The following is a 27420-nucleotide window of genomic DNA, read 5'->3' on the forward strand; positions in this document are numbered from 1 at the left end:
ACAGTATCAGAGCCTTGGCATCAGCTGAGCAAATACAGAAATCGTTAATGTTACTACTTACACTTTTTCCCACTCTCATGCATAAAAATATCTTTGAAAAAAGGCCCATTTAGCAGATGGTTGCAGCGTAACCATTTTCAGCAGAAAAGAATTCTTGCAGTATCTTTACATTGAAATTGAAGGTGCAAAGCCCTTTATCCAGAGTTCTTCCCTAATAATGATTGTTTTTACTGTTGCTTGAACACTATGAATTCAAATTGCTCCTAAACATTTTAGCGAAGACGCAATTTCAGTCACAATATAGGCACATTTCTACTTCCATTCTACATGCTTATTCGTGCCAGTTTTTACTTTGGTATTTGCACTTTCCCTCGAAAGAAAACAACTGAAAATGAAAATCTACAAAATTAAGTTAAAGGGAATGTACTCAAAATTTGAACAGAGCTGACCTTATTCATAAGGGAACAGAGCTGTTTAGGGTTTCATGGCCACCTTTCAAGCTTAAAAAAAAAAAAACAACTTTAAACTATTCAATCCCACGAAGTGCTGTCTTCTGTACCAGAATATGTCTGTCTCAGAAATGTGGGGCTATTAAATAACCAGTATTTTAAAAAAGACCATCTTTTGTGTTGGAGACCATGGGCATTAGTTCTCTTTATGAACATTGTTTATTGGACAAACATGTCATTTGTAGGAAATAAAATTTGTTCATCTAAGATAAACACACACCAAAAAAGAAGAAAATTAAAGCAGTGCAGCTTTTCACTGGTATTAGTGCTTTTAAACAAATGTATTTTTGATGTTGAATGATAAATATTTGTCAGTGCAAAAGGTAGCCATACATAAGCTAGATACTGTAGTGGAAGGTAAGGACAAGAAGGACTATCTGAACATTTGTGGACCGGTATGTTTTGTTATTTTGGCTCTGTATTTAGAAGCTGTGTCTGTACTGTTGATACGGAGGAAAAACGAGAAAATGTGTCATTGTCGATACTGTAGCAGGAAGCACGGAGATAATGTTTTTAGTTAAAGCCCAGTGTCATATCGGGGCATTATGCACCGGACGCTGCCTTTTATGTTTCTGTTGTTACTTTAGTTGCAGGAGAAACTTCAGTCATATTAGCAGTGTTTTTATGAACAAATACAGTGGCTACATACTCCACAACACCTGCAAAAACACTGAAGACAGCATACACACTCTGGGTCAGTTAGTTTGAGTTAACTTTTATTAGTGTTATACTGATCTGAGCACAACTGCTCACAAGGGAGAGTTTGATAAGCATGATGCAAAAAAACACCCTAAAATCATTTTCAGTCGCGTAAAATGATCATGACATTCTGATTGACTTTTTTTTTTAGGTTAAAGAAAAATATGAAAATAGAGTTGACAGTACATTTAGGCACACTATTAACACATACTGTACACAGATATGCACAATTTTCATTATAATAGATTCATATATACTGGGGTTAAAAAACAAAAAAACAACAACAAGCCTTCCTGTATGGAGAGGTGTGCAGAAAGTTAAAGGTGACATCTCCTCCACCATGGGGACAAAATATTCACCTCCCAGTAAGAGAGGCTCCAGTTCATGTCCTCCTACTCAGCCAATCAGAGTCCACCACGGCTGCTCAGTGTAAGCAAATCACAGCAGACGAGGGAGTTCCATCCAATGACTGCTGCAGAATGGGGCTCCGTCCAGCCAATGGGAGAGGCCCTCCCACAGTTGCTACGGTAAGTGCTCATTAGCGGTGATTGCACTGGTCACAGGACGCAGCTCTCCTGTGAGTCTATTGGTCAGGGGGTGGGGTTGATTTGGGGGGGCGGTCCCTACAAATGTCGATTCATAACAAAGTTCTGTTCACACTCAACAGAACAGGCTTGAATGCATAAAACGCCACTTATGAGTTAAAAAGAAGCAGGTGTTTGAGGCTGCCTCTGAGCTAGCTATAGCCCAATGAGCTAATAATCGGGCTGTGACAGAACGCCCCCAAACACCGCCCAATTGAGACCCGAAACACAGATGCTGCATGAGTGGGCAAGGGATAAGTGGAAAACACCCCCCACACACCCAAAACAAAACAAAAAAAAAACAGACTTATAAAACAAGTCTGTAAAATAAACATTGTACTTTTACAACAACGGAATGTAAAGTTGTTGGGATAAGAAGACATTTCTGGGGAAACCTCTTTCATGTTCTCTACTCTTAAAACAATATGAGTTACTCTTAAGTATACAATGATTCAAAATGCACATGCATTAAAGAAAAAAAAAATATTGCACAAAATTAAAGACATTTTTCTGAATAAAAGTGATTAGGGATATATCTCCATATCGCTATGTTGATTTCCTTGTAACGTTCAGTCGTGTGAAGGAGAGCTACCTCTAGCGTGCGTCTCTTGGTCAGTATATACTGTATGTAGTTTTAAGGCTGGTTCACTAGCTCACACTGGCACAGTTTCTGACTGAAGAGGGTTGCATCTTCGTGCTAAACACACGCACGCACGCACGCACACACACATACACACCAAATTCTACACGAGCCAAATAAAGACTAGACCAGAGAGTACATTCTTTGATAGTTCACTTGGACAGCCAGAGCTGAGCTTCCCATAACCATAGCACACTTCGTATGTCCTCACTGCTTCACCGTTTTGGTCAGTAAAGGTCAAGATCGCGTTCTCTTTCTTCACGATTATCGATATGAAGCACAGTAATGTTCAGAGTATCCCAACATCAAACCAGTACACACACACACACACACACACACAAACGTATGAACACCATGAGCTTTGGTCGTCACAGGTTATAAAAAGTAGCATTAAAGGGGATGTGGCCTATTCTTTGAGGATCGTGGGCGGCACAGATGATGTAACACTTTGGAAAGCAAAAAAAAACCCAAGAACAAACAGTATCATAATGTTTCAAGAAAAGCATTGAGGCTGGAAAAGATGAAATAAAAATCACCCTTTCAACCCATATTTGTTCAGTCACATTTTAAAAACAGCGCCTCTTTAACCCAGTGCTATTGACATATTTGGTTGCTATGAAAACAAAATATTGTTGCATGTTTACAAGTGTGCAGCTTTTGCAGATCAAATGTCTACAGCATGAGGGTAATTTTGACTACAGCTTAGGGGCCGGTTCAGAGATCGCAGACCGAGCTGGCCAAAAGACAGAAGCGGGAAGGTAAGGCAAGGTGTGGGTCTATGCTATCTACTCCTGCACTTTAAAAACAATACGGTATCTGTGCTCTTGCTCTCTGGACCACATGAAAGCAGCACAGACTGGCCCAGGATCAAGCTAAACACAACTAAAACGTCCAAAAAGGAGGGGGGAAATATAGAAACTAAAAGAAAATAATGCCATGTTTAGTCTTGCGCATGTGTGTATCACAGAGTGAGAGGAGGGCAGAGTGTGTGCTGTTCATCCTTCAGTTCTGTTTTGACAGAAATAATCAGCTGGATAATTGGAGTGTTTTCACTAAAAAGTGTGTGTGAGGGAAGTGGAAGGGCAGAAATCACGCACACACATACCCCAACATTCACGTCAAGCCCCCCCCCCCGCTCTTACTGTTAGCTCTCAGGTCTGTGTGTGACTAGTTGGTCCTGTTGATTCTGTCCTTTCCTGTCACCTCTTTAGAGAGGAGGATTTGAGTTTCTGGCTGTATCTGTGGATGCGCGGCGAGCGGGAGTGCAGCTTGACAAAGAGCTCAGGGAATTTGTACTGGGGGAACATTGTCTCCAGGAAGCCCTCCAGGAAAACGTAAACTAGCCGACGGTTCATGGGTTGGTACTGAAACATGTCAAAGACACGCAGGATGCCCTTTCTCGTGGTGTCCGCTCCAATGATGTGCTTCAGCTCATCTGGGCAGGAAGAGAAATATCGTGGAGAAGTCAGTGGTGAAAAAGGTTAACCTTTTCCTTATGTGTTCATTTTTGCCCCGAGCTCACGCCAGCGACACCAGAGGAGCTCTTACGGTCACTCAGTTACCACTTTGGTGTGGCATTAGGGCAAGAATGAAGCATGGAATGTGAGGAAAGTGAGGCGAGCATAACAGCAAAACTTTTACAAAATCAAAGGTGTAAAAGGACAGAGGGAAGAAAGTTGCTAGACAAATTTGTATACTGCCATACAGACTTTATAGTCCAACACTTCTAAAAACAGAAATATGACAAGCCTTTCCTGTCCTTTTAGGCTCCGCTACACGCCTCTAGATATCTGTTAACAGAGGCTGAACTCCTGTTATCTGACAGTCCTGGATGCCTTCCCTAAAAAAGCGTAGGGAAGCAGCTGTGTGCTGACCTTTATCAGAGGTGTAAAAATGAACCAAATGTGTGTTTGCGAAATCACCAAGTCAGTCTTCACCCTTGAAGTCTTTTCTCTCTCTGAAAACACTTCTGATACTTGTTCAAGTAAGTCTTCCATTGTTCTGTCTTCTTCGCCTTATTCTACAGTAACAAGCTGTAATGGGCTCATTACTGCCCCCCAAGACTGGAGAGCAGAAAACATCAGTCATAGCAGGCATTCTTCCTCCTATTGGCCACAAGGGGCAGCAGTGAACCCACTCAAAAGCTTACGGTGAGATTTTATGCTGTGTATTTAATAATAGTTTGTTTTGGTTGTACAAGAGAGAAGGGCTAAGGGATGGGGAGTAAGTACCAAATGGGGCTGGGGGATGCCTAGATAAAGTGTGTGTGTGTGTGTGTGTGTGTTTCACCTGGCATGATACCCAGCAGGCTGGTCTTGGCAGCTACTCGTGTCCTCATGCGGATGCTCTTGTCCCGACGGGGCGGTGTCTCAGCCAGTATACCGTTGGGCCAGTAGGAATCCCTGTGTGAGGACGAAGCCACTCAGAGTCACCCCTAACTCCTCTGACCAATCAGATTTATTTGAAAGAAAAGAGGAGCTGTTACCTGAACTTCTTGACATAGTCTGCCACCTGCTCTGGTGACGTCAAGTAGTCTACATGATCAACGATTTTCCTACAGAGACAAAAAAGATGATCAGGTTGTGGTCTGTGTGAAATGAATTCAGTGCTTTTTCATTTCCTGAAACTGTCAACATGTATTTACTTGTGTTTAGTTTAAGTATGTGCACATATTCTATGATCTGAGAACTTTAATCCTGTTTTGCTGTTTGCTTAGGTGGAACTGGTTCTGTACAAAATATACACAGTGCATCATAGGTAATGTTTTTCTGAAATACTGTATATTGGTTTGAATATTTAACAAACCCAGTCATCCCCTTTCACATCACCAACAGATCTTAACTCACCAGAAATTGGATGTAGATCGTGGTATCAGTTATGTAAAAAGCATGAGTAATTGTTTTTGTCCACAATATAAATATCTAAAGTCCTCCCGATTAAATTACTTTGACTTCAGATCTACAGTCAAAAACGAACAACCATTCTTTAACCAAATGTGCAAGACTATTTACATGTTTGAGATGAATATGAGATGATGAATAGAATATATCTTTTGATGGGTGTAGAAACACATTTATAGTTAACTACATAAACTATCTATAACTATGTTTTATACATAGAGCAAACATTTTTAGCCTGCTGTACATGTGGCAATAGTTTGCCACGGTCTTTAAACTGGATTTTTCACTTTGTGTCTCTCTGACCTGTTGATGGTGTCTCCATACGTGGCTCTGATGAGCTGCTGCAGTAGGTTCTTAATGTTCCTGCGCAGCCACTGGTTTTTCTCCTTGAGGTCAAACACTTCGTCCATCAGCAACAGCATTACCCTCAGTGGGATGTTATCGTCCACCTGGACACACAAGACACGCATCTAGGATTTTACCAAAAACATGATAAAAGAAATAAACACCTAGCGACCGAACCGACTGACTGACTCACATTGTCATCAAGCTGGGCGGAGACTCGACAGTGCTCAGGGTCAATGTCAGACTTGGGGAGGAGTGGAGGCACCTAGGAGAGCAAAGGAGAGACACTAGATGGTCAGAGGTTGGATAAACTAACATGTCAGAGCAATGAGCAAAAGTGGAAGGTTTGGTAAGATGCAAAATACTTGCAGTATTTGATGGTGTTACCTTCAATATGGACTGTTTGATGTCCTGGCCCAGTCTCTCTGACATGCGGCCCATGTTGTCCGACACCTTGGTCATCCCTTCAGCCAGACTGTCTGGCAGGGCTTTCACCGCATTGGACATGTTCCTCATGGAGCTCCTCAAAGGATTTACAAATGTGTCTATCTGATGGGGACATAAGGGGAAAAATATAATTGATGAAACCAGTTACATTCCTCGGTTCTCAGTATACCAAATAACTGCTGAATTAAAGTTTAAAGCTGAGATCTGTAACTTTTAACATGTTTGACAAACATGGCAGAGAGGCTAAAATGATATTTGTTATTGTTTCACCTCATTACTGTTGGTATCCAGCCACATCACAGTGAATTATCATTTATTTGCGTTTTACTTAATGTGGAAGTCAAGACATGAAAGTAAAATGCCAATATTTCTCAGTAGCATGGAAGAGAGAGCATCTCCAATAAGGTGCTCGTTTTAATATTTTATCATACCCCACAATAAAGATGTGACGCAACAACCATAAAAAAACGGTTTGGCTTGAATTCATTGACTGAATATCAATACTCGTGCCTACAGAACTACACCGCTTAGTGCAAGTATAACAGTTAGCAATAGAAAATCTGCTTACTGGAGGTCTCCAGCACACAGTTGTTTTAAAAGTGTTAAAGGTCAACGACATGTATAGAATTCTAAGTCTAGCTACACATTAAATATGCGCTACAGATGAAAGTATCTTAACTTAAACATTACACAGCATTTTGCAGTTAGTGCAAAGTGTCATTTATTTGCCAGTAGTGAATAAATGACACTGAAATGCTCATTTTTAAAAAAAACATTAAGTGACCTTTCGTGCAAACTCTCCTTTGCCCTTGCTGTAGGCCTTGTTTTCTAGGAAATCATAGACATAAGGAATCAGAGTTGGGCAGGCCTTCACCATCTCTGGGTTCATCAGCAACTGGAACACACACACATAAAGTTAGTTTTTGTAGTTATACTACAAAATAATTTAAGACAATAAAACATTTTATCTAATATATTAGCGGTATTAGCGTTACCTGTAGGTAAGCATTGAGGTCTTTTTTTCTCTTCTCCAAGAAGTCTCTGTCCATGTTGTTGAACGTCTTTTTTCCTGGCAGCTTGAGGATCGACGCCAGGTTCTCAAACTAAAACGAAATATATACAATCAGAAGGAGAAAAACATATGCATGCGTATGTTGCTATAACACCTTAACTTTCTTCTGGGATAGTAATGTTGCTGGCTTCTGGACAACTGCTACACAAACATCCCAACTCACAAACACCTGTTCAGTGATCCTCATATGGAAGTCGTGGAAGTCCGAGTAGCGGCGGTAGGTCTTCCAGCAGTCCTCACTTCCGTCCTGGTTGCGTCTGAACACAGTGATGGCGTACAGCGCGTAGGTCTTACCGTGGTCGTTGCAAACCCCTGCAGCACCCCAGAAGCCGGGGAGACAAGCATCAGCTACTCCACGCGGCAATACATACACCAAGGGAGTGGAGGATGAAGGGGTGGATGAAAGCAGAAGAAAGAAGCGAAAGGAAAGAAAAGTATGTGCAAGTGCAAAGTGGGGGGGAAGAAGAGCAAGCAAAAGATACAATGCAGAGCAGAGGGTGTGGTGATGTAATGAAAGGGAGGAAAATGTGACAGAATGACAGGAAAGGTAAGGGAGGGAGGAGGAGGAAGGAAAGAGGAAGAACAGAAAAACAGTGAAGGTGATGGAATGAAAGAAAGAATACTGGAACAGGATGAAAGTGACACAGTAGACACATGCAGATAAATGGAGCTAGGAGGTGAAAAGTTGAAAGAAAAAAAAACATGCAGGGAGGAGCTGGTAGGGACATATACCCAGTGTGCATGATAATTTAAACCCTCTAGACATAAGCAGTTACAAAACCCAAATCTCAAACCAAGTGAAAGTCAAAAGAAATGTTTTTAAACCTGACATGCATACACAAGTTGCCAAAATCTAACACAAACCCTTAAAATTTTTATTCATAACCCTTCATTTAAGATTGTCACTTTAAAAAAATTTTCAAAAAAGGAGGGTACTTTGTGTGTGTGTGTGTGTGTGTGTGTGTGTGTGTGTGTGTGTGTGTGTGTGTGTGTGTCTGTACCTGTGTCGGAGATGAAGGCATGTAGGTGCATAGATTCATCATGGCAGGAGTTGGACAAGTCATCCAAAGACTGAAATCACAAGAAAAAAGTTATCAAAAATAACAGTGGGAAGTTGACCTCCAAAAAAATCGCAAGTGGTGCCTCCACGTCAGGATTTTTCTAAGACCTGCAAACGGGAAATGAAGACGACTTACTAGATTTATGCTTCCTGTGGGAGAGCCGTTAAAAGATTCTCCATCGCCGTCATCAGAACCCCGGTAGCTCGGCTCTTTCAACATGTCCAGCTCTGCTAGCATGCGGACGTAGAGAGGGCTCTGCTTGAAGGAGGGGTAGTAGCGCTCATCACGTAGCATCATGTCATACACCTGTGGTAAAATGTGTGTGAGACAGTTTGTTAGCAGGTGCAAAACACAAGAAATGAGGCAGAACATTTGAAAAAAACAACTACATGGAAATAAGAAAAAATTGTATCTCTGTTAAAAAACAGTTCACAGGCACTAAAATCTATGAAAATAGCGTAAATAAAATTCCTCAAAGTATTACCATGGTTCATAAAACTTAAACATATACAGAGTTAACACTGCTGAAAACATTTTGTACCTTTCTCTGGATTTCATCAAATATCTCTGGTGTGGGATCATCAACTTTCTGCAGCTTCTCCCCCAGTTTTGTCACTGACACCTCGTCCACTTGCACCCTGGGAGACGCCTGTTAGAGGAGAATCAATAGCAGACTGAGGTCAGCAGATAGATTCTTGCAGTATTGAGGTACACAGGCTGGGGGAAGGAGGAATTCAAAGCAGGCACATTTGTAATTAATTTACCATGTAACCACAGGAAGTAAGTATAAAGAGTTGAACTTCTGAGGGACCAAAACATTTTGCTTCAGTGCTTATCTCCTTCATGGCTAAAATGACTTTTGACCTGTGATCTTAACATGCCTCCTACCTTGTCGGAGAGGTATTGCTCGTAGACACCCAGTGCAGCGGCCTTCAGCAACCCCTTGGTGGCGCTGGGCTGCTTCTTACCGTCTTTCTGCCAGACCTGCATGGCCTCCAGCTGCTGTTGTGCCGTCACCCTGTAGCCCTCCACAGTGAGCCAGAAAAACAGCTCCGCCTGGGCCCCTGCAGCCTGCATGAAGTCTAGATCCACAGACATGCAACAGTTGGTCCTAAAGGTGTCTCTCTGTCTGTTGTTACAGTTTGTAATATATATTACACAAATACTTTGGATTACTGTGCCACTCGAATGACTAAATGTAACTTTCGCTCAGTCAATTTACCCTAAATTGCTTTCACTTTTGGAATTTTGGTGATCTAAACTCATTCTATCACAAAAAAAATGTCCTAGCAGCATAAATGATAAAATGACAGAACCAGCCAGAATGTTTAGGTTGTTGGCTAGGGCTCATTTTCCACTCCAGAACCTACGCAATTTGGCTTAACTCCTAGTTTGCAAGTGCGCGCACGCACACGCACACACGCACACACACACACACACACACACACACACACACACACACACACACACACACACACACACACACACCTATTGTAATCTGATCTGTAAAGTGGAGTGACCTTTTAAAATCTCTGACGAGGTTATGTGGGACTGAATATGAACATGCCTAACAAGACAGGTTGGAGTTATAAATTGTAGAGAAACTGAGTAAGTTATGGATTACTGTATGAAGATGATTAACAGAAATGCTCAGGATTAATGTCTTGGGATGAAGTTTGGCATCCGTGGTATATATGATGATGCATTTTCAGAATTACCCATGAAGAACTGCAGGGCTATGTTGTGGACGAGGATGTGATCCAGAGGGATAACACACAGCTTGCCAAAGTTGGCTGCCAGCTTCAAGGCATCCACCTCCTACACAACACAGACAGGAGAAGAAAAGTCTGGTACACACACAACAGAGAACACTGTATTCTCAGTCTAGCCGACTCCAAAAGAAAAAAACTTCACAAACAAAGTGACCTCGAGCAAATGTAGCTGATACCTTTGCAGGCACTGTTTGACAATCATGCTAATATATATAAATAAGCAACAATCAAAATTGATTACACTAAAATTAATTTTAGTAATGCACGTTTTTTTGGGTCCTCCAGTGTAAGCACTATAAAGGCTGTGCTGTAGTTTCTCACCTTGCCAGACTGCAACCTCTGGATCCTGGTCTCACACACCTTCTTCACAAACAGAAGACTGTTAATCTGGTTCTTGATCACATTGATGTCTAAAGGAAGAAGAAACAAAAAGACATCAGAGGAGGAGAAGAATGCAGTGCATTTATTTTGCCAATTTTTCAGCTGTCCTTTGTGCCTCACATGACTAAATGCTTGCATATGAGTGTGTGTGTGTGTGTGCATGTGTGTCAGCGAGTGCCCACCATCTCCAGCTGTATCCAGGGAGCGGAGGTACTGCAGCTCCTCCAGCACCTTGTCCTTGACAGCCTCCAGCTCAGCAGGCTTGTCTGTCAGCTTCAGGATGTTCATGAAGGCTTCATAGTTACAGCTCGTGTCCCGTATCTACACACACACACACACACACACACACACACACACACACACGCACACGCACACGCACACGCACACGCACACGCAAACACATACACACACCACACCCACACCCACACCCACACCCACAGATTACATTTACAGTCGACAACACAGATAACACTGCCAAATATGTCTGTCCTATTTTATTTGCTTCCTGGATGGTTTCTTGGACAGTTTTAAAATTATTTACACACACACAAAAAAAACCCCAGCTAAAAATCAGCTGACAGATAGAAGGTATGGATGGGTGTGACTGTCAAATCTCACCATCCAGATGACAAACTGGTTGATGTAGTCCGGGTCGCTCAGCTGGTTGATCAGAGGAAGCAGCACACCACGCGCAAGCACCTCCTAAAAAAAATATCACAGTGCATTTCTAGGCACAGTCATAGTAATTTATACTACAAACATGCCAAGGAGAGTCTCATGGCTGACTGCCAAAGTGGCAGCATTTGGCCAGTGGCTCAACGGTGATGAAATAACAACACAGGCTGTATGACATACTGTGCCTCATTTTGTCAAGCAGATCAATGAAGTGACACATGTTGAGGTTGTTCAGTATACCATGTACGTGAGAGGGAGATTTTGTGTTTGTGTACCATATGTGCACTCACCCTTAGGAAGTATCTCATGTTCTTGTTGTGGAAATCTCCAGGAGGTAGTAACAGATACAGAAGCAGCTCACACAAGTCCCGAAGGAAACCTGACACGCACACAAACCCGCACACACAGACACAGCTTACGATTCGTTTTTACTTGCTATAAAATCAGACACGATTGGGTTCCGCGTGACGGGTTACAATGTAAAACGAGGGAGATTGCAGACGTGTGTTTACCTTCTTCATCTTTGTGTGAAGTGCACACTACGTCTCGACAAATCTTCCTTTCCATCTCCACCTCAGCCTCGAAGAACGAGTCCACCAGCTCCTCCGTTATGTCTCCTGTTCAGACACAACTCTTCATTGTCATTTTCTCCTATAAGCTCTATGGAACTATTTTTCTGCACCACAATTGTGATTAAATCTTATTGTGTAGTCCATCAAAAGATCACAAATTATCTGATTAAGCTGCAAACTACACAATGACAATCACTGTTTAAGACAACTCAGGAGGCATGCCAAACATACTAATGACTACAGTGGGTGTGAAAGCAACCAGGAATGTGTATGTGTACTTTGCTTGTCCTCTCTGTCAGCGAGGCGATCCTGTGCTTTTCTAAAGACACGTAAATGGGTGGCAAAGTCATCCACCAGGCGAGTCGTGAAGTAAGGCTGCCAGTCCACCTCTTTGGACCTTGACACACAAACACACACACACAAAGCTAATGAGTACAGAGCAATTTTTTTGTACTAAATTTTAAATATCAAGGCAGAAAATGTTAAGAAATCACATGTAATTGAGAGGAATTGTGTGCTTGTCTTGTACCGTGTGGAGAACTGGACGAGGGCATTCTGCAGGGTCTGTCTGATCTCCAATAAGAAAGACTCATCCTCGCTCAGAGTGTAGTACCAGTATTGGATATAGTCTCTCAGAGCAAACTGGATCACCTACAGAGAGAGAGAGAAATATGGAGGAAGAGGAGAGAGAAAGAAAGCAAAAAAGAGAAAGAAATTTGCATGTAAAAAACATAGGAGCCAGACTGAGGGGGATGAAAAGTTGAGTGAGGGAAGAGTTAATTAAATGCTACACCACAGTTGAGTGTGAGATGAGTAAATAACTCTTCTTTTAAAGAAAATTAAATCTGTTGATTTTCAATGTCTAGCACAAACACCCAGTGTACAGATTCCTGGGTAAATCACTCATTTAGCTGTAGTCTGTTAAATATTAATATAGATTGCAGCTGGGTTTTATGATTAAATCAAGCCAACACAGGAATCAAGGTAACTGTCAGTATCCGCTGCTTCTGTATGAATTGCAGAGGGAGGGAACATTTGGTCACGAAAAGTTTTTTTTTTTTAAATCTAAGTCTATGAAGATTCTCAGTTATCCAAGTCATGGTATAGATATTTTTTTTTATCTAAATGCATCTGAGAAAAAAAGACTAAGAGAATGTGCAAGAGAAATCAAGACCACCAATTTCTTTCAGACAGCATGACATAGGTTTGCATTGTGTCACATTAAGCTGTGCAAGATCTCGAGGTTCACATGCTGCTGAAATGATTAGTGTGCATTCCCAGGGAGGAAGGGAGAACAGCGACACCACAGTAGAGCAGTTGGTGTCATCTGACCGTCTCAAACTGCTGAATCTGCACTTAACTCTGCCAACCACGCTGCTTTACTGAGGACAACATGCTAAAAGCTTGTTTTCAACTAGAAATGTTGTAACCACAGGATAGGGTGAAAAGACAAACTGTGACCACCAGACAAAAGCCACTAAGCTCATGTCCCATGTCGCTAATGCCGACAGGCAACCCAACCATCATTTACAGGATCTTTTTACAAATGTGTTAAACTGAGTAAATCACCATCAGATTCGCAGTTTCATTTCAGCCATGCTTACTGAAAATACATTTAGCCATGCATTTTTTTTAGCTTACGCCACATGATGGTGCAACAGTGGTAGTGTGGCAGTGCAACAGTAAAGAAACTTTCACTTCCACTTTCTGTCAAGTTTTTTCTTCTGTCAGTACATCTGGTAAGACTTGAGAAGCGCACATTAGTACAGCATTATCTGCTTACATGATTTAAGTAATCTAGAATACATATATGAAGGAAAAATAACTTTATTGTGGACCCTTAAGTCATTGTGTGGTCCAGTACTTATTATTTTGAAAGAAAGAAAATCTGCTTGCTCAGTGTCTAGACAGAAAGTGATGATATTTATTTCAAAAATAAGAAATAAAAAAGGAATAAGGAGACACAATAGAAAACACCCAAAAAAATAATGTGTAAAGATGATGTGTCAATAGCATGGTGACCTAATACTAATACGGGAGCAGAAGTGAGATTCATTCTGTCAAGAACAAGAAATGCTCGTGTTAAGTGTGTGCCAGCAATTTGTTCAGTCAGCACCTTTTATCATTCAATTAAGCTAGTACTTAATTTAGTTATTTGTCATATTTTTCTAGAGTTTTGGAGGACAAAATTATCATTTGTTCGGTAAATGCATGTTTTGCCAGAAAAAAAACAAGCTAACAGACATCCTGGTCCAGACTAATGTAATGACACACAAAACACAAGGAACAAACTTCCTGTGAAAGAAAGCCGCAGAGGCTTTATGAGGTCATGCAGTGTTTGACAGTGATGATGACTTTATGGCCTGAGGCCATTTAAATGCTGACCCAGGCCAGCAGAGGGGCCAGGCAGTGACCCAAGTGGGACAAAGTTCAAAAAGTCTGGAGTGTTGATATGTGTCACCGAATCATAATCGTGTTAAATTGTTTTAGCTTCTCTCCTTTGCTGTTGTCTCAGTACCGTCTGTGCAATGCTTTTTTCTGGCCAATTACTCTACTGCTCTATCTCCACTTCACTCTGCTACTCTGATAGCTGAGCGAAGTCGACAGTCAGCATTCCAGAATAAGAGGAAAGGTTTTCTTTTACAGTCAATCATGTACAGTTCATAACACTAGTACATGTAACTGTAATTTATATTTTATATCATAAATTCAAAGTTATCCACATCCAACCAATTATTCAGTTTGAAAAGGGGCATAAAGAATGCATAAAATACATTATTAACAGAGATCACTTGTCACGTGTGACACCTTTTCTAATATCATGTTATCAAACTCGATAATAATAATGTGTGTCACTATTTTTACTTGCATAGGTGCAATGATGATGCTAGTGAAGCTTTGACACAGGTGTCAAATATACAGGAAGTCCCACTACATGACACAAAGACATGCACACACACACACACACACACACACACATACACACACCTGTTGTAGTGGTTCATCTATGAAGCTGGAGCCAGTCAGTCTCCTGTCAATCTTTATAGGCTTCATCTCCAGCTTCATCTCATCCAATGTCTGAAAAAGAAATACAGAACAATGAGAGATGTAGTGAAATGTGAGCAATCTAAACAGTAAAAACCTTGATGATCTGCATGGTAACTGGCAGGTTGACTTCATCAACAAAGACACATGATTAACAACTAATTAGTTTGTTTGCGTAGTTGAGGTCCAAATGTGTGTGTGTTTTAGCATGCTTTTACCTTCAGTATACCAATCTGTGTGGTTGGCAAGTAAGAATGTTCGCATTTTTCCAGGTGCTTCTCGGAGTTGATCTTGCCATAGAGCAGAGTGACCGCAAAGCCCCTGGAAAACAGAAGTGAAAGCAAGAGCAGTTAAAAACTGATCCATCAGGCTCCTGTACATTGGCTTCTGTGATTAATGTGAAAGTGCAGGCTTATAAAGAGACATGATGTATGGTTTAGAGGTCTTAAAGCTCACCCTCCAATGAAGCAGAAGATATAAAAGGCCAGGTAGAATATGGCAAAGGGTCCAAAGGTGACGAGGAACAGCACGACTCCAAGACCCCCCCATCCCCAGATGGACAGACTGGCCTGAAACACACACAAACACAAAACACAGGCTGAATACTCCCTGTTAATGTTTATACTTTAATCAGCAGAGACTTATATGTAAATATGTATCTATTTGAATTAGTCTGAAGATCATTTAAGTTGGTCAGAAGAAAAGCTTCCTGCCTAATGTCTCATCAAGGCATTTATATCTTCTCTCACTGTCAAAAAAGTCTTTTAATTTGCAACCCAGACACCAAATAAATTTACATCATTCATGTTTTAAGGCACTGATTAAGATTTGTTTACATTAGCACTGTTTCTAACTGTTGTTACGTTGTTGTACTTTACTGTACTTTACTGCATGCAGAAACAGCCCTGTATCTCTTTTTTGATTCAAACTCTTTGGTTATATATGTGAATAAACGTGTAATTTGTATCATCAAAATTTGGCTTTTTAAGTACCATCTAAAAATGGCTCAATCTTTTCTCCCAGCCCCATCATAAATTGCCCACATAAAATTGTTCGGGCTCAACTGCTCACTCCATTGTGAAGGAAAAATAACAATAAATCAGCAGCACTAATTGTACTGTACAGTGACATCGCAGAGCAGAAAAAACACTGTTATACACTTTATGCAGAAAAGTTGGCACAGGAAAAGATTATTTAAAAAGACAAACACTTTGGTGTGTTGTATTGTTAGAGAGTATAAGGTAAGGACTGTGAGTGTGTGTGTGTATAATCATGAGTCACATCCTATGGTTTTCCTGTTATTGCCAGTGCAGGAAACCAAACTCTTGTTTCCAGCTAGCACCTCTCTGTCACAGTTTTTCCACATAAGTTACTCTAGTAGTTCTATTTTCAGTCCCATACTGTGCCGATGCTGCGGATGTGATTACTGCAATGGTAAAACACCAGAAAACTTAACTGTTACTTTTAGCCACTCCACATGTCAGTCAGGGAAAGCAAGGCCAGGCTGTCAGGCTGAAGCTACTGTCACTGTGTAAGTAGCCCTGGCACAAACAGCAGAGCTAATACACACTCAGGTCAGCTCAATGCAGCCTGAGGGATTTAACCGACTGCTGATTCTTTCACATCATATAGGATAAGATAAACTTCACTGTTCGATTGCAGTTTCTTAGGTCATGTTTACCCATGATATTAAAAGCAGGGTATTTACAAAGAGATTTACACTAAGGCATGACTGGATGCATGGGAGACTGAATCCTCACACTCCAGAAAAAGGATGGTCTCCCTACTAAATACGTCAACCTCCTGCCCAAATCACCTGGGTCCTCAACTCTGTGGGCATCCAAATCCAAGGAATCTGTATCAAGGATGTTTGTTTATGTTATGTTAAAAATTAGTTACTATCAGCCGATTTATCTTTAACAGATTTTTAAACTCCCAATTCTTTATAATAGTATTGGTCTAAATAACTCTAGGGCAAACTAGACAAATGAAACCAGGCCCTGCAAAAGCTTGGCAAAGTATTAAAATATACTATATGCAGTGTCGTGAGGTAATGTGAAACATGCAATTATCTACATAATGGCAATGGTGAAAGAAGTATTTAGATCCTTTACTCAAAAAAAAAAGTACCAATACAGAAATGTAAAAATACTCCATTACAAGTAAAAGTCCTGCTTGAAGAAATCCTACTTAAGTAAAAGTACATAAGTATTAGCAGCAAAATGTAGTTAAAGTACTAAATTGAAAGTACTGGTTGCATCCCTCTGATTGTTACACAAATCTGTTTTCAGTTTTTGGATTTTTTCTCTATTCTTTGATTTTTGGTGGGATATTGGATCATTTGAACATGTATTTAACTGAAACCATTCGGGAGGTTTAGAGGGGGAGAAAAAAAAAAAAAAATCACTTTTTGGTGGAGCTGGTAACAACTCCACACTGCTTTTTATAAGACCGCAGAAGCCAAAGAGGTTGGAAACCATCGGTTTCATCTTTAAAAACATGTTGTATTTTAAAAGCCTGTTATATTATCCATTGTGTAAAATCTTCATCTTAAAAGTAACTAAAGGAGTCAAATTAATGCAGTGGATTAAAGAAGTACAACATTTCTCTCTGAAATGTAGTGGAGTGGAAGTTTAAAGTAGCATAAATTGGAAATACTCAAGTAAAGTACATGTAACTCAAAATAGTATTTAACTACAGTACTTGAGTAAATGTACTTAAGTGAAAAACTCACAGAGTCACAATCTGTATATCGCTAACACTCTAGCCATGGATCCATCACGGCAGAGTCACTGACAGACATCCTGATGATCAGCAGCGATGATCTTCGCCTGCCCTACATTCACACTAAAGTTCCTTAGATAAGCAGCTCCACTGATGCAGTCAGATGGGACAGAGAGAGCTTCCACAGGACACTGACACATTGTTCTCTCTGCCACAGCCAGCTATGGACAATCCGATGACACACATTAGACTGGCTGCCAAACGTGTCGGAAACATGGACCAGCCAACTTACTATGTATAGCATGACCACTGCACACAGGCAGGCTATTGAGAATCCGCACTAAGAAAACCACTGTTAAGGAATATGGTCGATTTAACAGAAATTTTGTAAAGCTGGTTAAATGCATCTTACAATTTTACCTATCAGAAAATACCTCAGAAACATTCTGAGAAAAGAACACTGAAACAGGTTGTTGCATAAGGCTACCACAGATTACAAAGGATGTAATCACAAATTTAATAATTCTAATTATTAATGCATGATTAGATATAGGAACTACATTTCATTGAACTCAGTACAATAGTTTTTGTTAAGATCAACTTTAGACATCTCATGAAAATCTAGAGGGACGGCCGAACGGCTGCCAAAGCGCACATGCACGCCTCATAACTACGGTGTCCTGATGAAGTTTTCTTGTGTTTCCTCTCACAATCTGGGTCATTTAATATGGAGTATCTGCTGATAACAAGTGTCAGCACCAAAAAGATTGGTGGTTTGGATACCAGCTGCTCAAAATACGGCAGTGGGCGGGCTGAAAATGCTACAGCATTGCACAGGTTTCTTGACATCTGGATACTAGGGATGCATCGTGTCATGAAATCTAATACACATATAGTATTTCACCTCTAAAGTATATGCATTCCTGATATCTTACAGTTTCATTACTTCAACTTGAATGCAAAGGAAAATCATTTTCCTGAACTCTGTAATAAACTAAACATAATGTAAGAAAAATACTACAAAGAAAAGTCTGATATCGTCCAAAAAAAAAAAAAAGAACCCTTTGTGCTTAACCTTTTTAATCAATACAGTATGTGCATATATATTTTTTCTGACATTAGCTGCTGTAGTCTCATATTAGATGTTGTTGCTCAGATAGCTTTGCTTGCTGACAGTCCCTGTCAGTGTGGATAGCGCCATTCAAACTGGCTACTATTGTTTGTGCTGATCCACGGTGTACCCAGAGTATGATAGGGTACAATAAACAAAGGATGTCTATCAGATCAAAGCTTCATAAAGCTATTAACAGTCGATTAAAAATTGACTTTGACTGGTTCCGGTTCAGATGGTGCAGATCCGCTTGTGACATCTCTTATCACCACACCAGCTATGGAACACTGATGATGCAGCACTCTGGAAAAATTAAAACCTGATGCTGATAACTGTCAGTAAGGCCTATTGACCCTGACTTTATTTACTCACTGTAAAGCCACAGCCATTTACAGTGAGAGTGTCAGAGTGTAGGCTGAGACAAGACAGCAGAACTGGTTTTAAACATATGTGTCATCACAGAACAACAGCATCTATGAGCACGACTTGGAAAATATGACGCGTAGCAGACAGTCACTTCTTTACAAACCTGGTTATAGGAGAAATCAGGTTAGGGCAGAAAATATTAGAACATGTTGATGCGCTGCAATAACCCAGTTACTCTAAAACCCCATATTTACATGTATGCGAGTAATCAGTTCTCTCCCCTACACCCTCCCATACTTTGAACCTAGGCTGATGTATTTAATTGTATCAGTTATGTAAGACATTGCAGACATTTCTTTTTCGTTGAATCATCTGGGCTAACAGCATAGTAAGGGAGCAAACATTTTTTTCTTTACTGCAGAAACCAGCTTGCCTAGACTTATTCATTTCAATTTCAAGCTTACAATTTAATCAGTTTGGATAAAAGTAAGCACTGCTAATGTTTGCTTTCATCACTCTGTGATGATTTCTCAACTTTCCCTGTCATAAATATTTCTCACGCAAAAGTACTCTTCTTACGACCCTGTTAAACATATAAACTACATTGCCAAGATCAGGTCAGCCACCAGAGATTTAGCTGTGTTAACCAAGCTTCTCCTCTTACAATAATTAAAGAATTTCTTACGGGTTTCTTACAGAGTTTAAGAAAGTTATTGCAAAACGCTTGACAATAATCAAATGTCTCGAGTACATGTGTACATACTGGTGTCCGGGCTGCAGAATGTGTCCAAACTGGCTAGACTACCCCGTCTTCAAGAGAATAGGACTGGCCAAAGAGGATGACTACTATCACAGTTGAGCTACGAGTGATAGAGATACAAAGGAATGCTATTCATGGGACATTTTACAACCTGCCACAAAATTTGACTATCTTAATTGAATGGTAATGTCTTGATACTTCCAAAGCAACTATAACACAGTTATCAGCCCCAATGTTGTCGACATTTACAAGAAAACCAAATTATACTCTAGGTACTGACTTTCATGTGAACCTCAATGAACAGTTTGACCTTTAGAAACACGTCTACTCTGTTTAACTTTCACCCACACGGTAATCACAGAGAGGGCAGCTATTCCACTGTTGACAAGGTCCAGAAGCTTTCAGAAGCCCACTGCAGTCATTACCACAAGGCCTAAGCTACAGGCTAACAGGTGACTATTATATACACTCAAGATAACAGTGTGATAACAAAGTCTCACAACTGTCTGTATGAACATGAGCAGCAACTACTCGCTAAACCTCTCTAGTTGACAACAAAGAACTTGGTAAGCCAGATCCACAAACACACTGCCAAATACATCTCTCAACACTGGCTAAATTAGTTTTACATTTTGAATGACTTCCAGCCTGATTCAGTGCATGTGGGCTAGGTTTGTGCTTGTCGGAACTAATTGCAAGCAGTGTTTTCTTCCAAGTAGTTTTGTAAATACAAGGGCTGGGGTAGTTTATCTTTTGATACCCAGGTTAGGTAGGCAAATTCCTGTATCAGTTTCAGTAAATAATGCAGTTCAAAAACAGCTTTTATTTAAACAATTTCCTTTTTAGGTTATTTGCATTCTTCTATGAGCAAATGCAAGAGGGATAATGTAAAGAACTCGTTTCTGAATCCATCATACTCAATGCAATCATTCCCTAAGAAAGTATTTGAATGTAGTTCAAATGGGAAATTTAAGTCTTGTCTGACGTCAATGGTGCCAGTGAGCAGCAGCAGTGACTGTGAAAGCTATCAGTAGGAATGTGTGATGAGGCGATGAGGCTGTGGAGGCTTGGCTCTGTAGGAGAGATGATAACCAACACTCTTGAGTCATTACAGCTTACACAGGGTTTTAAACATGAACCATCTGTACAAGTGATTAACACCAAAGCCCAAAGCCACATCTACACATCTAGGCAATTCCTTACGTAACCCAAACTGAACAGATGCATATAAACATGAACATAACAGTACTTACAGTCTCTAAACAATACTGTGTGCACATGCAGACTGAAACATAAGTAAAGTCTTTCATTCGACATTTGATCCAAAATAGGGATGAGTGTGCCACTCATCCCTATTTTGGACAACACAAATTAAAACAAGATCTTAGCATAAATGAGCAATAAAACTTGTGCATCATTAAAATTTCACTAGTTTTGGAGGCTGGTTGGTAGACTGCACATGCACATGTCTTCATAAAACAGTTTGTGTTACTGATGTGACCTTGGCATTGTTTGCTAAACAGAGATACATAAGATGACTCTGTGGCTCACTCACAAGACTGAATCCTGATTGTTTTATCCAGACATTTTAGACATTGCTCAAAAACATACACTTAAATGTACTTAATTAATTCAAATCATCACCCAGCCCCAGTTGTAAGAGGATCTATGATAAAAAATAAATTGGTTGTGTTATTATAATGGCCAAGGATCAAGTAGAGAAATAGTCACTGTTCATTTGACTTGACTGCAAAACTAAAATAACCTCATACAGACAGAAATCTGTATTACTTAACTTTTTCTCAACTTTATATTACCGTAAATCCTAGATCTAGTTTTAGATCACGGTAGCAATACCATTCAACTTGAACTGTACATAATCTAAATGTGTAAAAGCACTACCATAAAGAGAGGCAAGGTTTTTGAGGTGCATTCTACTGTCAGATGTCCTTGACTCCACGCACATTCAGACATGCGCACACAGCCTCTTATCAGTGTCTTGGAGATTATCATTTCCCAGATTTCCTGGCGCAACTTAAAAACAAATCTAGGCACAACTACACACTATGCATATCCAGAAACACGTGTGAGCTGAGGTGTAAATATTTCTATTTTTGTGACCCATGCACAAGTGCTTAGCTGCAACTCTGAATAGTGGGGTCACTAGGCGAGAAGTTAACTCAGCCCATTAAACCTCTCCTGTGGGAGATCCATGGTTAATGCCTGAGACAGAGAAAGTAAGTGGGCTTGACTGATCATAATGTCCTAATCCACCAGAATGACCATGATAGAAAGAACAGCCATATTAACCTTGGGAAGAAATCTCTAGAATGAAAGTAGTATGTAAACTGAAGCTGTGCAATTAAAAAGGTATAGTAAAACTGCAATAGGTAAAGTTTGTCAGGGTTATGATAATAGTGGATTATCATTCAAATCTATGTAAACAAATCTCACACTTTGAGAAAGCATTATAAAGTTTAGTTCTCCTTGGCTGGTCAGTCTGTGCATCAAAAGATCTGTCAGTCAATTGGGAGTAACATCAGGGTCCAAATGCGGTGTTTGACCATTGGTGTTGGGATTACCCTTGTGTTTATATTTATAAAAGTAATACTTTGTGATACCACAGTAATAAGCCGCATCCAATTTTACTGCTGAAGATTTTGCTCTGGTAAGCTGTCTTTTATCCTAGTTGGCTGAAATCCTACTTACCAGCATGTCTAACCTATTGTGTCATCTGAAGGCGGTCAGCCTTCCACTGTCTTTACTGACAGCCCACAATGACAAACGACAGTCAGTAGAGCAGAGACTGGAAAAATCTAGCTGCTTGCTAAATCAAAACCTATGTTGTGCAATCCCCTACCAAACAAGTCTTCAGCCATCATTAGCTCAACTACATTAACATTAAGTAAGGTAACAAGTGCAGCAGGAGAGCAAACAGACAAGGCCACAATGATCCACTCTTCAACAATCCTACGATGAATCCAGCACTTCTAACCTAAAAAAAAAAAAAAAAACCTGTGAGAACTGGGTAAACTGCTCTTCTCTTGTAATCACAGTAAAGCTAAAGTGTTTGACCAGCAGAGTACTTCATTTTCCACAGATAAGAAAATCTAACAAGTGGAGTATGTATGAGTATATACACATGCTTCGCACTAACATTCATTTACAGTAGGTGTACATTGGGACAAAAATTTCAGTGAGTAAAAATGGAAAAATTTTTATATCAACACCTTAAGAAGATTGTAATCTTTGGCCCTGCTCACACTTTGCACTATGATGCATCCTGGATGATCTGATCACAGGGGGACAGCAGTAACTAAAAGGAGGTGTGACTGCACAAGAAGTACTAGACTTTCTGAGGTGGTCACAGATACATACATGTGAACAGATGTAGTATGGGTGCCATATTAAAAAAAAAATCTGAATGAATGGGTGGAGAAACATAGATGCCTTGGGCTGATGTATTAGATGCTCTACACCACCATCACCTAGACAGAAAATGACTGAACACCTTTTTGAAGAATGGTGTTAATCTCTTCAATCTACGCCAAGGAGCACTGAGGCTTTTCTGGCAGTTTGTGAAAGCCCAACAGTTTACTACGAAACTTAATGTTGTTTTTTCATATGAATTTCTCACGAAGCTGTGGCACATATGCCCTCCAAACAAAGTCTGTGGCCAAGGTGAGGTGCCAGTTAGCCATCTTTTCCTAGCTGTATGTTCGAGAAGTATTTGCTCCTTTATTTTTTTGTCCAGTTTGGTATGGACAGCAGTCTTGAGCTGCAGTCTTAACGTGTTAAATACACTGTTACCCTGGGAAGGGTGAAGTCAGCCACATGCTTCCTCTGATATATAGTCCCCAGCTACTTCTTGTCACCTTCTAGTGAGAAGCGGCTCCAGGAGGGTGTATAAACCCTCCTGGAGCCAGCAACATACCACCAACTGGAACATACAACCAAGCAGGAGGCGCAACTACTGGGAATTGAACCCTAACCTTCTCAACAGTAGGCGTTTGCATCACATGTGCTGCCCCTAATGTATTTATTTATTAATGTTACTTTAGCAGCTGTACCAGTTTAAAGTCAAATGACAAATAAAACTGATAAATAAAATCAAGCAAAATCAAATCAAAACCAGTGACACAAGTCTAATTATGATAACAAAAGTAAACTGAATTCTGTGTCTCAGCATGACCTAGACTAATTGTGGATATACCTGGATACCAGACACAGGTGTGAATGGGGCTTAATTCTTGAGAGGTATCATCATGTTTGATAGTGCACACACCTCTATTGACAGAATGAGGGAGGGAGAGGTGTACTAGATGGCAAGCAGGCCTGATGTGAAGGCATGCTGGCCTTAATATCTATCAAGCTTTGATTAAGACACCTTAATGAGATTTAGCCAAGTGTGAAAAGCACTGAGATAACTTTTTGTGCTCATGGTTGAACACACAATGCACTCACATCTCCCTACAACAAACCAACTCAGTGTAAAAAAATGCGTATTCATCACGCTATGTGGGTACTCCATTCACTCACAGGAGTAAATCACAGCCAGACAAGGAAAAAAAAGTTCACGCCAACGTCTACAACTAAACGTGATCATACAATCCAATGAGCAACAAAACTACAAAGCACAAGAGCAACAGTTGAGCTATAACTTACTTTGCAAATATGCATTTAAAAAAATCAAATGACACAAAAATGCAAATACTAGCAGAAGGCAAATAACTGACTAAATGAAACATAATGATCATCAAAGTTTAAGATAAAATCTAGGAGTTCAAGCAGAGGGTAGGCTTATTATTAACTGAGAGGCAATAGCAGTCGTGTGTAAGATCTGGGATGATGACGACGACGACGACGACGACGACGAGAGTGGTGTTGATGAAAGGGCCCCTTAAAGCTACATCTACATCTGACCTTACCTTACATCTGAAATTCATAACAAAGATGACACTAAAAAGATGACGTAAATTCAAAAAAATCATCACAGGATAGCCCAACACAAGCCCATCATTCACTTCAGACTAAACGTTAACAAAGAGCAACATTTTTAAAAAAGCTACTGTCTAGCTGAAGTTTAACACCTGACTGCACTTTACACAGAAATCAGTACTTCCTGTCAGACATGCAGAATAGTGCAGTGGTAGCTGAACCCTCATTACCGAGGCTAAACCTGTATTAAGCTGCTGGAGAGGTGCCAAGATGTGGTCAGGTCACCTGCCGCTCAGGTGAGATGGACACTGTAGTCTGTTTCCTTGTCAGCAGATGTCATGGCCAGTCTATCTATTTAAACCCAGGAAACCAGTGTGCACTGAGAAACTGCATCACGTGAGAACTGTAGCAAAACTACAATGTCATCGCAAGTCACACTAAAAACGGCTTGTCACGAATGATCACAAAGCCAAGGCTAATCTCTACAACCTCTGACCAGCAACAATGGACTCAAGATACCCTATTAATATTTCAGGACAGGCCTGTGTTAGGCCAGTTGTTTGTGTCTGACAGGAGAAGGGAGCTATTCTGACTGACAGCCTGGCTACTAAATGCCACTGTAAACATCTTCATCGGACAGCTGTGTGCTAAACGTCACAGTGTTTCCCTTAAATTAAAGTTGAAGGAGAGGAGATGCCACAACATTCCAAATCGGCACAATTAGCCGCCACTGCTCAACATGCTTGTTAGGAATGTGGACGCTAGCTAACTAAAAGGAAAACTGTTGGGAAACCAGCAGCCCACAACTGTACTGTTAATCAACCTTGCAGATATTAAACAGATAACTTTCTGTTGCCTTTAACATTAGGTTTTAGCCCCACCAGCCGTGCAAACAGCTAACGCCCAGCTCACCTGTGTTTGTTGTGATGCAGAAATTCGTTTTTTAGGGACGTTACTCATAATCTAAACGCATACTACCGACATTGCCTGTGTCGAGCTAATTCCAGCATGGTGTTGACAGTGCGGATATCCTCAGCTCATCGAATTAACTTAGCGTTAACCGTGTAATCCCGGGCTAACTGCCACTTATAGAAGACGGGCTTTCTGAAAACACCGCGGCTATGTGCTGTCCTCTCCCCTGTCAGGCTGTGTTTACCTGCGGGGCTAACGCTAAGGCGCTAGCTGCTACAAGCTAACTAGCCATGTCTACAACTGGAAAACAAACTACTGTAACGATACAGCCGTCAATTTCACCGGCGCCAACTTACCTCTGCAAACATCGTATAAAAGGCTGTGCGTGCTTTGGTTAACCCCACCACATTGTAACATGCGAAGAGGAGGTTATTTTCTCGGTTAAAAACGGTCGTATTTCCAATCTCCGTACTCTCTTCGGAGTGTCGCCATGTTTGCCAGGTTTACGTCTTGGGTGCCCCGTTCCTGGACGTCGCCGTGTGATTGGCTGGGAAGCAGTGACGCAGAAACACACCCGTGGCTGATTGACAGACACAAATGCATTGATAATCGACTGACCTATATACAATAATATTCACCAAAAATTCTGACTTCTTTTGCTCAGACAAGGTTTACTTAAATTAAAAATATATAAATTCAAATTCAAAGATGCTTTATTGGCATGAAAGTTTCAAAAAACACTGCGAGAGCATCAAAATATAATTTAAGGAAGTGCACAAAAAGGAAAAGGACAAAAAAAACAACACTAAAATGATATATATTGGGCAGCAAGATATACCCTTTCTCTTAGGGTTATTTTTTATATAACAAATAATAAATATTAGGAATGTTTTGAATTTTGAGATGTCATTAAAATGTGGGATTACATAACTGAACACGGGTCAGACTGTGTTTGAGAGGGGGCAGCTCGTCTCAACACCAAATGACAAAGGGGGCTTTTCTGGGCTCAGCTCTTGGGTTTGGAGGGCTTTGAAATGGAGGCTGTCCAGGGGACTGGATTTAAGGTACTTAAAAAATTTGAGTGCTCTCTTTTGAATGTTAATTCTCAGTGGGTGTATCTGCCTAATTCCACTCGACAGGCATTTGTTGTTGTTGTTTTTTTCTTTGTAGGTGTAAAATGTATCTGTACCCTGTCCCACGTTGGTTCTAAGTCGCGGATCACGGTATCCCCGTGTCTATAATTCCTCTAAGACATCGAGGGGGGCATTGTGTGACGAGGGGGGACCGACAGCAGCCAAGTGCGCACGATCAGATGTTCAACTTGCAGGCAAAAGGAGGGGCCCGACAGACCCGAGGCGCCGTGGCTCAGTTCTTCGCCGGAGACCTCTTTCAGCATGAGCGTGAGAAGCATTTCCAAACCTACCCTCTGTCTGGTTCACGTCGGTACATTTGTTTTGGAGCTGTGTCAGTGGCACCGTGCAGGGAAATGACTCAGGTGTGCCGTTCATTGGTGTGCCGACATGGTAGAGTGCTGTGTCTGAGAGAGGAGGCGTCGCTGCGCATAGGCCTACAGCAGGTTTAGGCTCATTTACAGACCAGTTATAAGCAAAAGTTTTCCATTACACACACGACACTTGTGTGGTTTCACCGATGTCTCCAAATTTAGGTCTGTGCTTTAATATAATCAGCGGTGGAAAGTCACCAAGTAGATTTACTCAAGTTCTGCACTTGAGTGTTTTAATGTGATCCTACTTTACACGTCAACTTCACTACGTGCCAAAAGGAGATACTGTACTTTTTTCGGATAGGTACCGCGTTGCCTATCAAATTCACGATCTCGCGGCCAGCTGCAGGCGACGCCCCGCACATGCAGAGGCGGCAAAAACCGGCGAGAAAAGCGCCTTCCC

At 40.8% G+C, this 27420-nt stretch overlaps 1 protein-coding gene across 2 annotated transcripts; it reads right to left on the bottom strand.

Annotated features, from left to right (window-relative positions):
• Positions 1-709: 709 nt before the first annotated feature.
• Positions 710-26006, bottom strand: snx13 (sorting nexin 13). 2 transcript variants are annotated; one of them, XM_040121600.1, is made up of 25 exons: positions 25870-26006; positions 15159-15271; positions 14921-15023; positions 14646-14735; positions 12187-12308; positions 11936-12054; positions 11598-11702; positions 11376-11464; positions 11029-11112; positions 10593-10731; positions 10351-10439; positions 9976-10075; positions 9146-9339; positions 8799-8906; positions 8393-8563; positions 8198-8267; positions 7366-7508; positions 7120-7227; positions 6909-7019; positions 6065-6226; positions 5871-5942; positions 5636-5781; positions 4918-4986; positions 4722-4834; positions 710-3867 (listed from the first exon to the last, which is right to left on the bottom strand). In XM_040121600.1, the coding sequence occupies exons 1-25, from the start codon at positions 25879-25881 to the stop codon at positions 3632-3634; spliced, it is 2868 nt and encodes a 955-aa protein (XP_039977534.1). In that variant the 5' UTR covers positions 25882-26006; the 3' UTR covers positions 710-3631. The 2 variants fall into 2 exon arrangements, with proteins under 2 accessions (XP_039977534.1, XP_039977533.1); XM_040121599.1 differs by having other exon boundaries at positions 7360-7508.
• Positions 26007-27420: the final 1414 nt, after the last annotated feature.

Source organism: Xiphias gladius, chromosome 24, assembly GCF_016859285.1.
Source record: "Xiphias gladius isolate SHS-SW01 ecotype Sanya breed wild chromosome 24, ASM1685928v1, whole genome shotgun sequence".
In the NCBI taxonomy this organism is placed as follows: Eukaryota; Metazoa; Chordata; class Actinopteri; order Istiophoriformes; family Xiphiidae; genus Xiphias; species Xiphias gladius.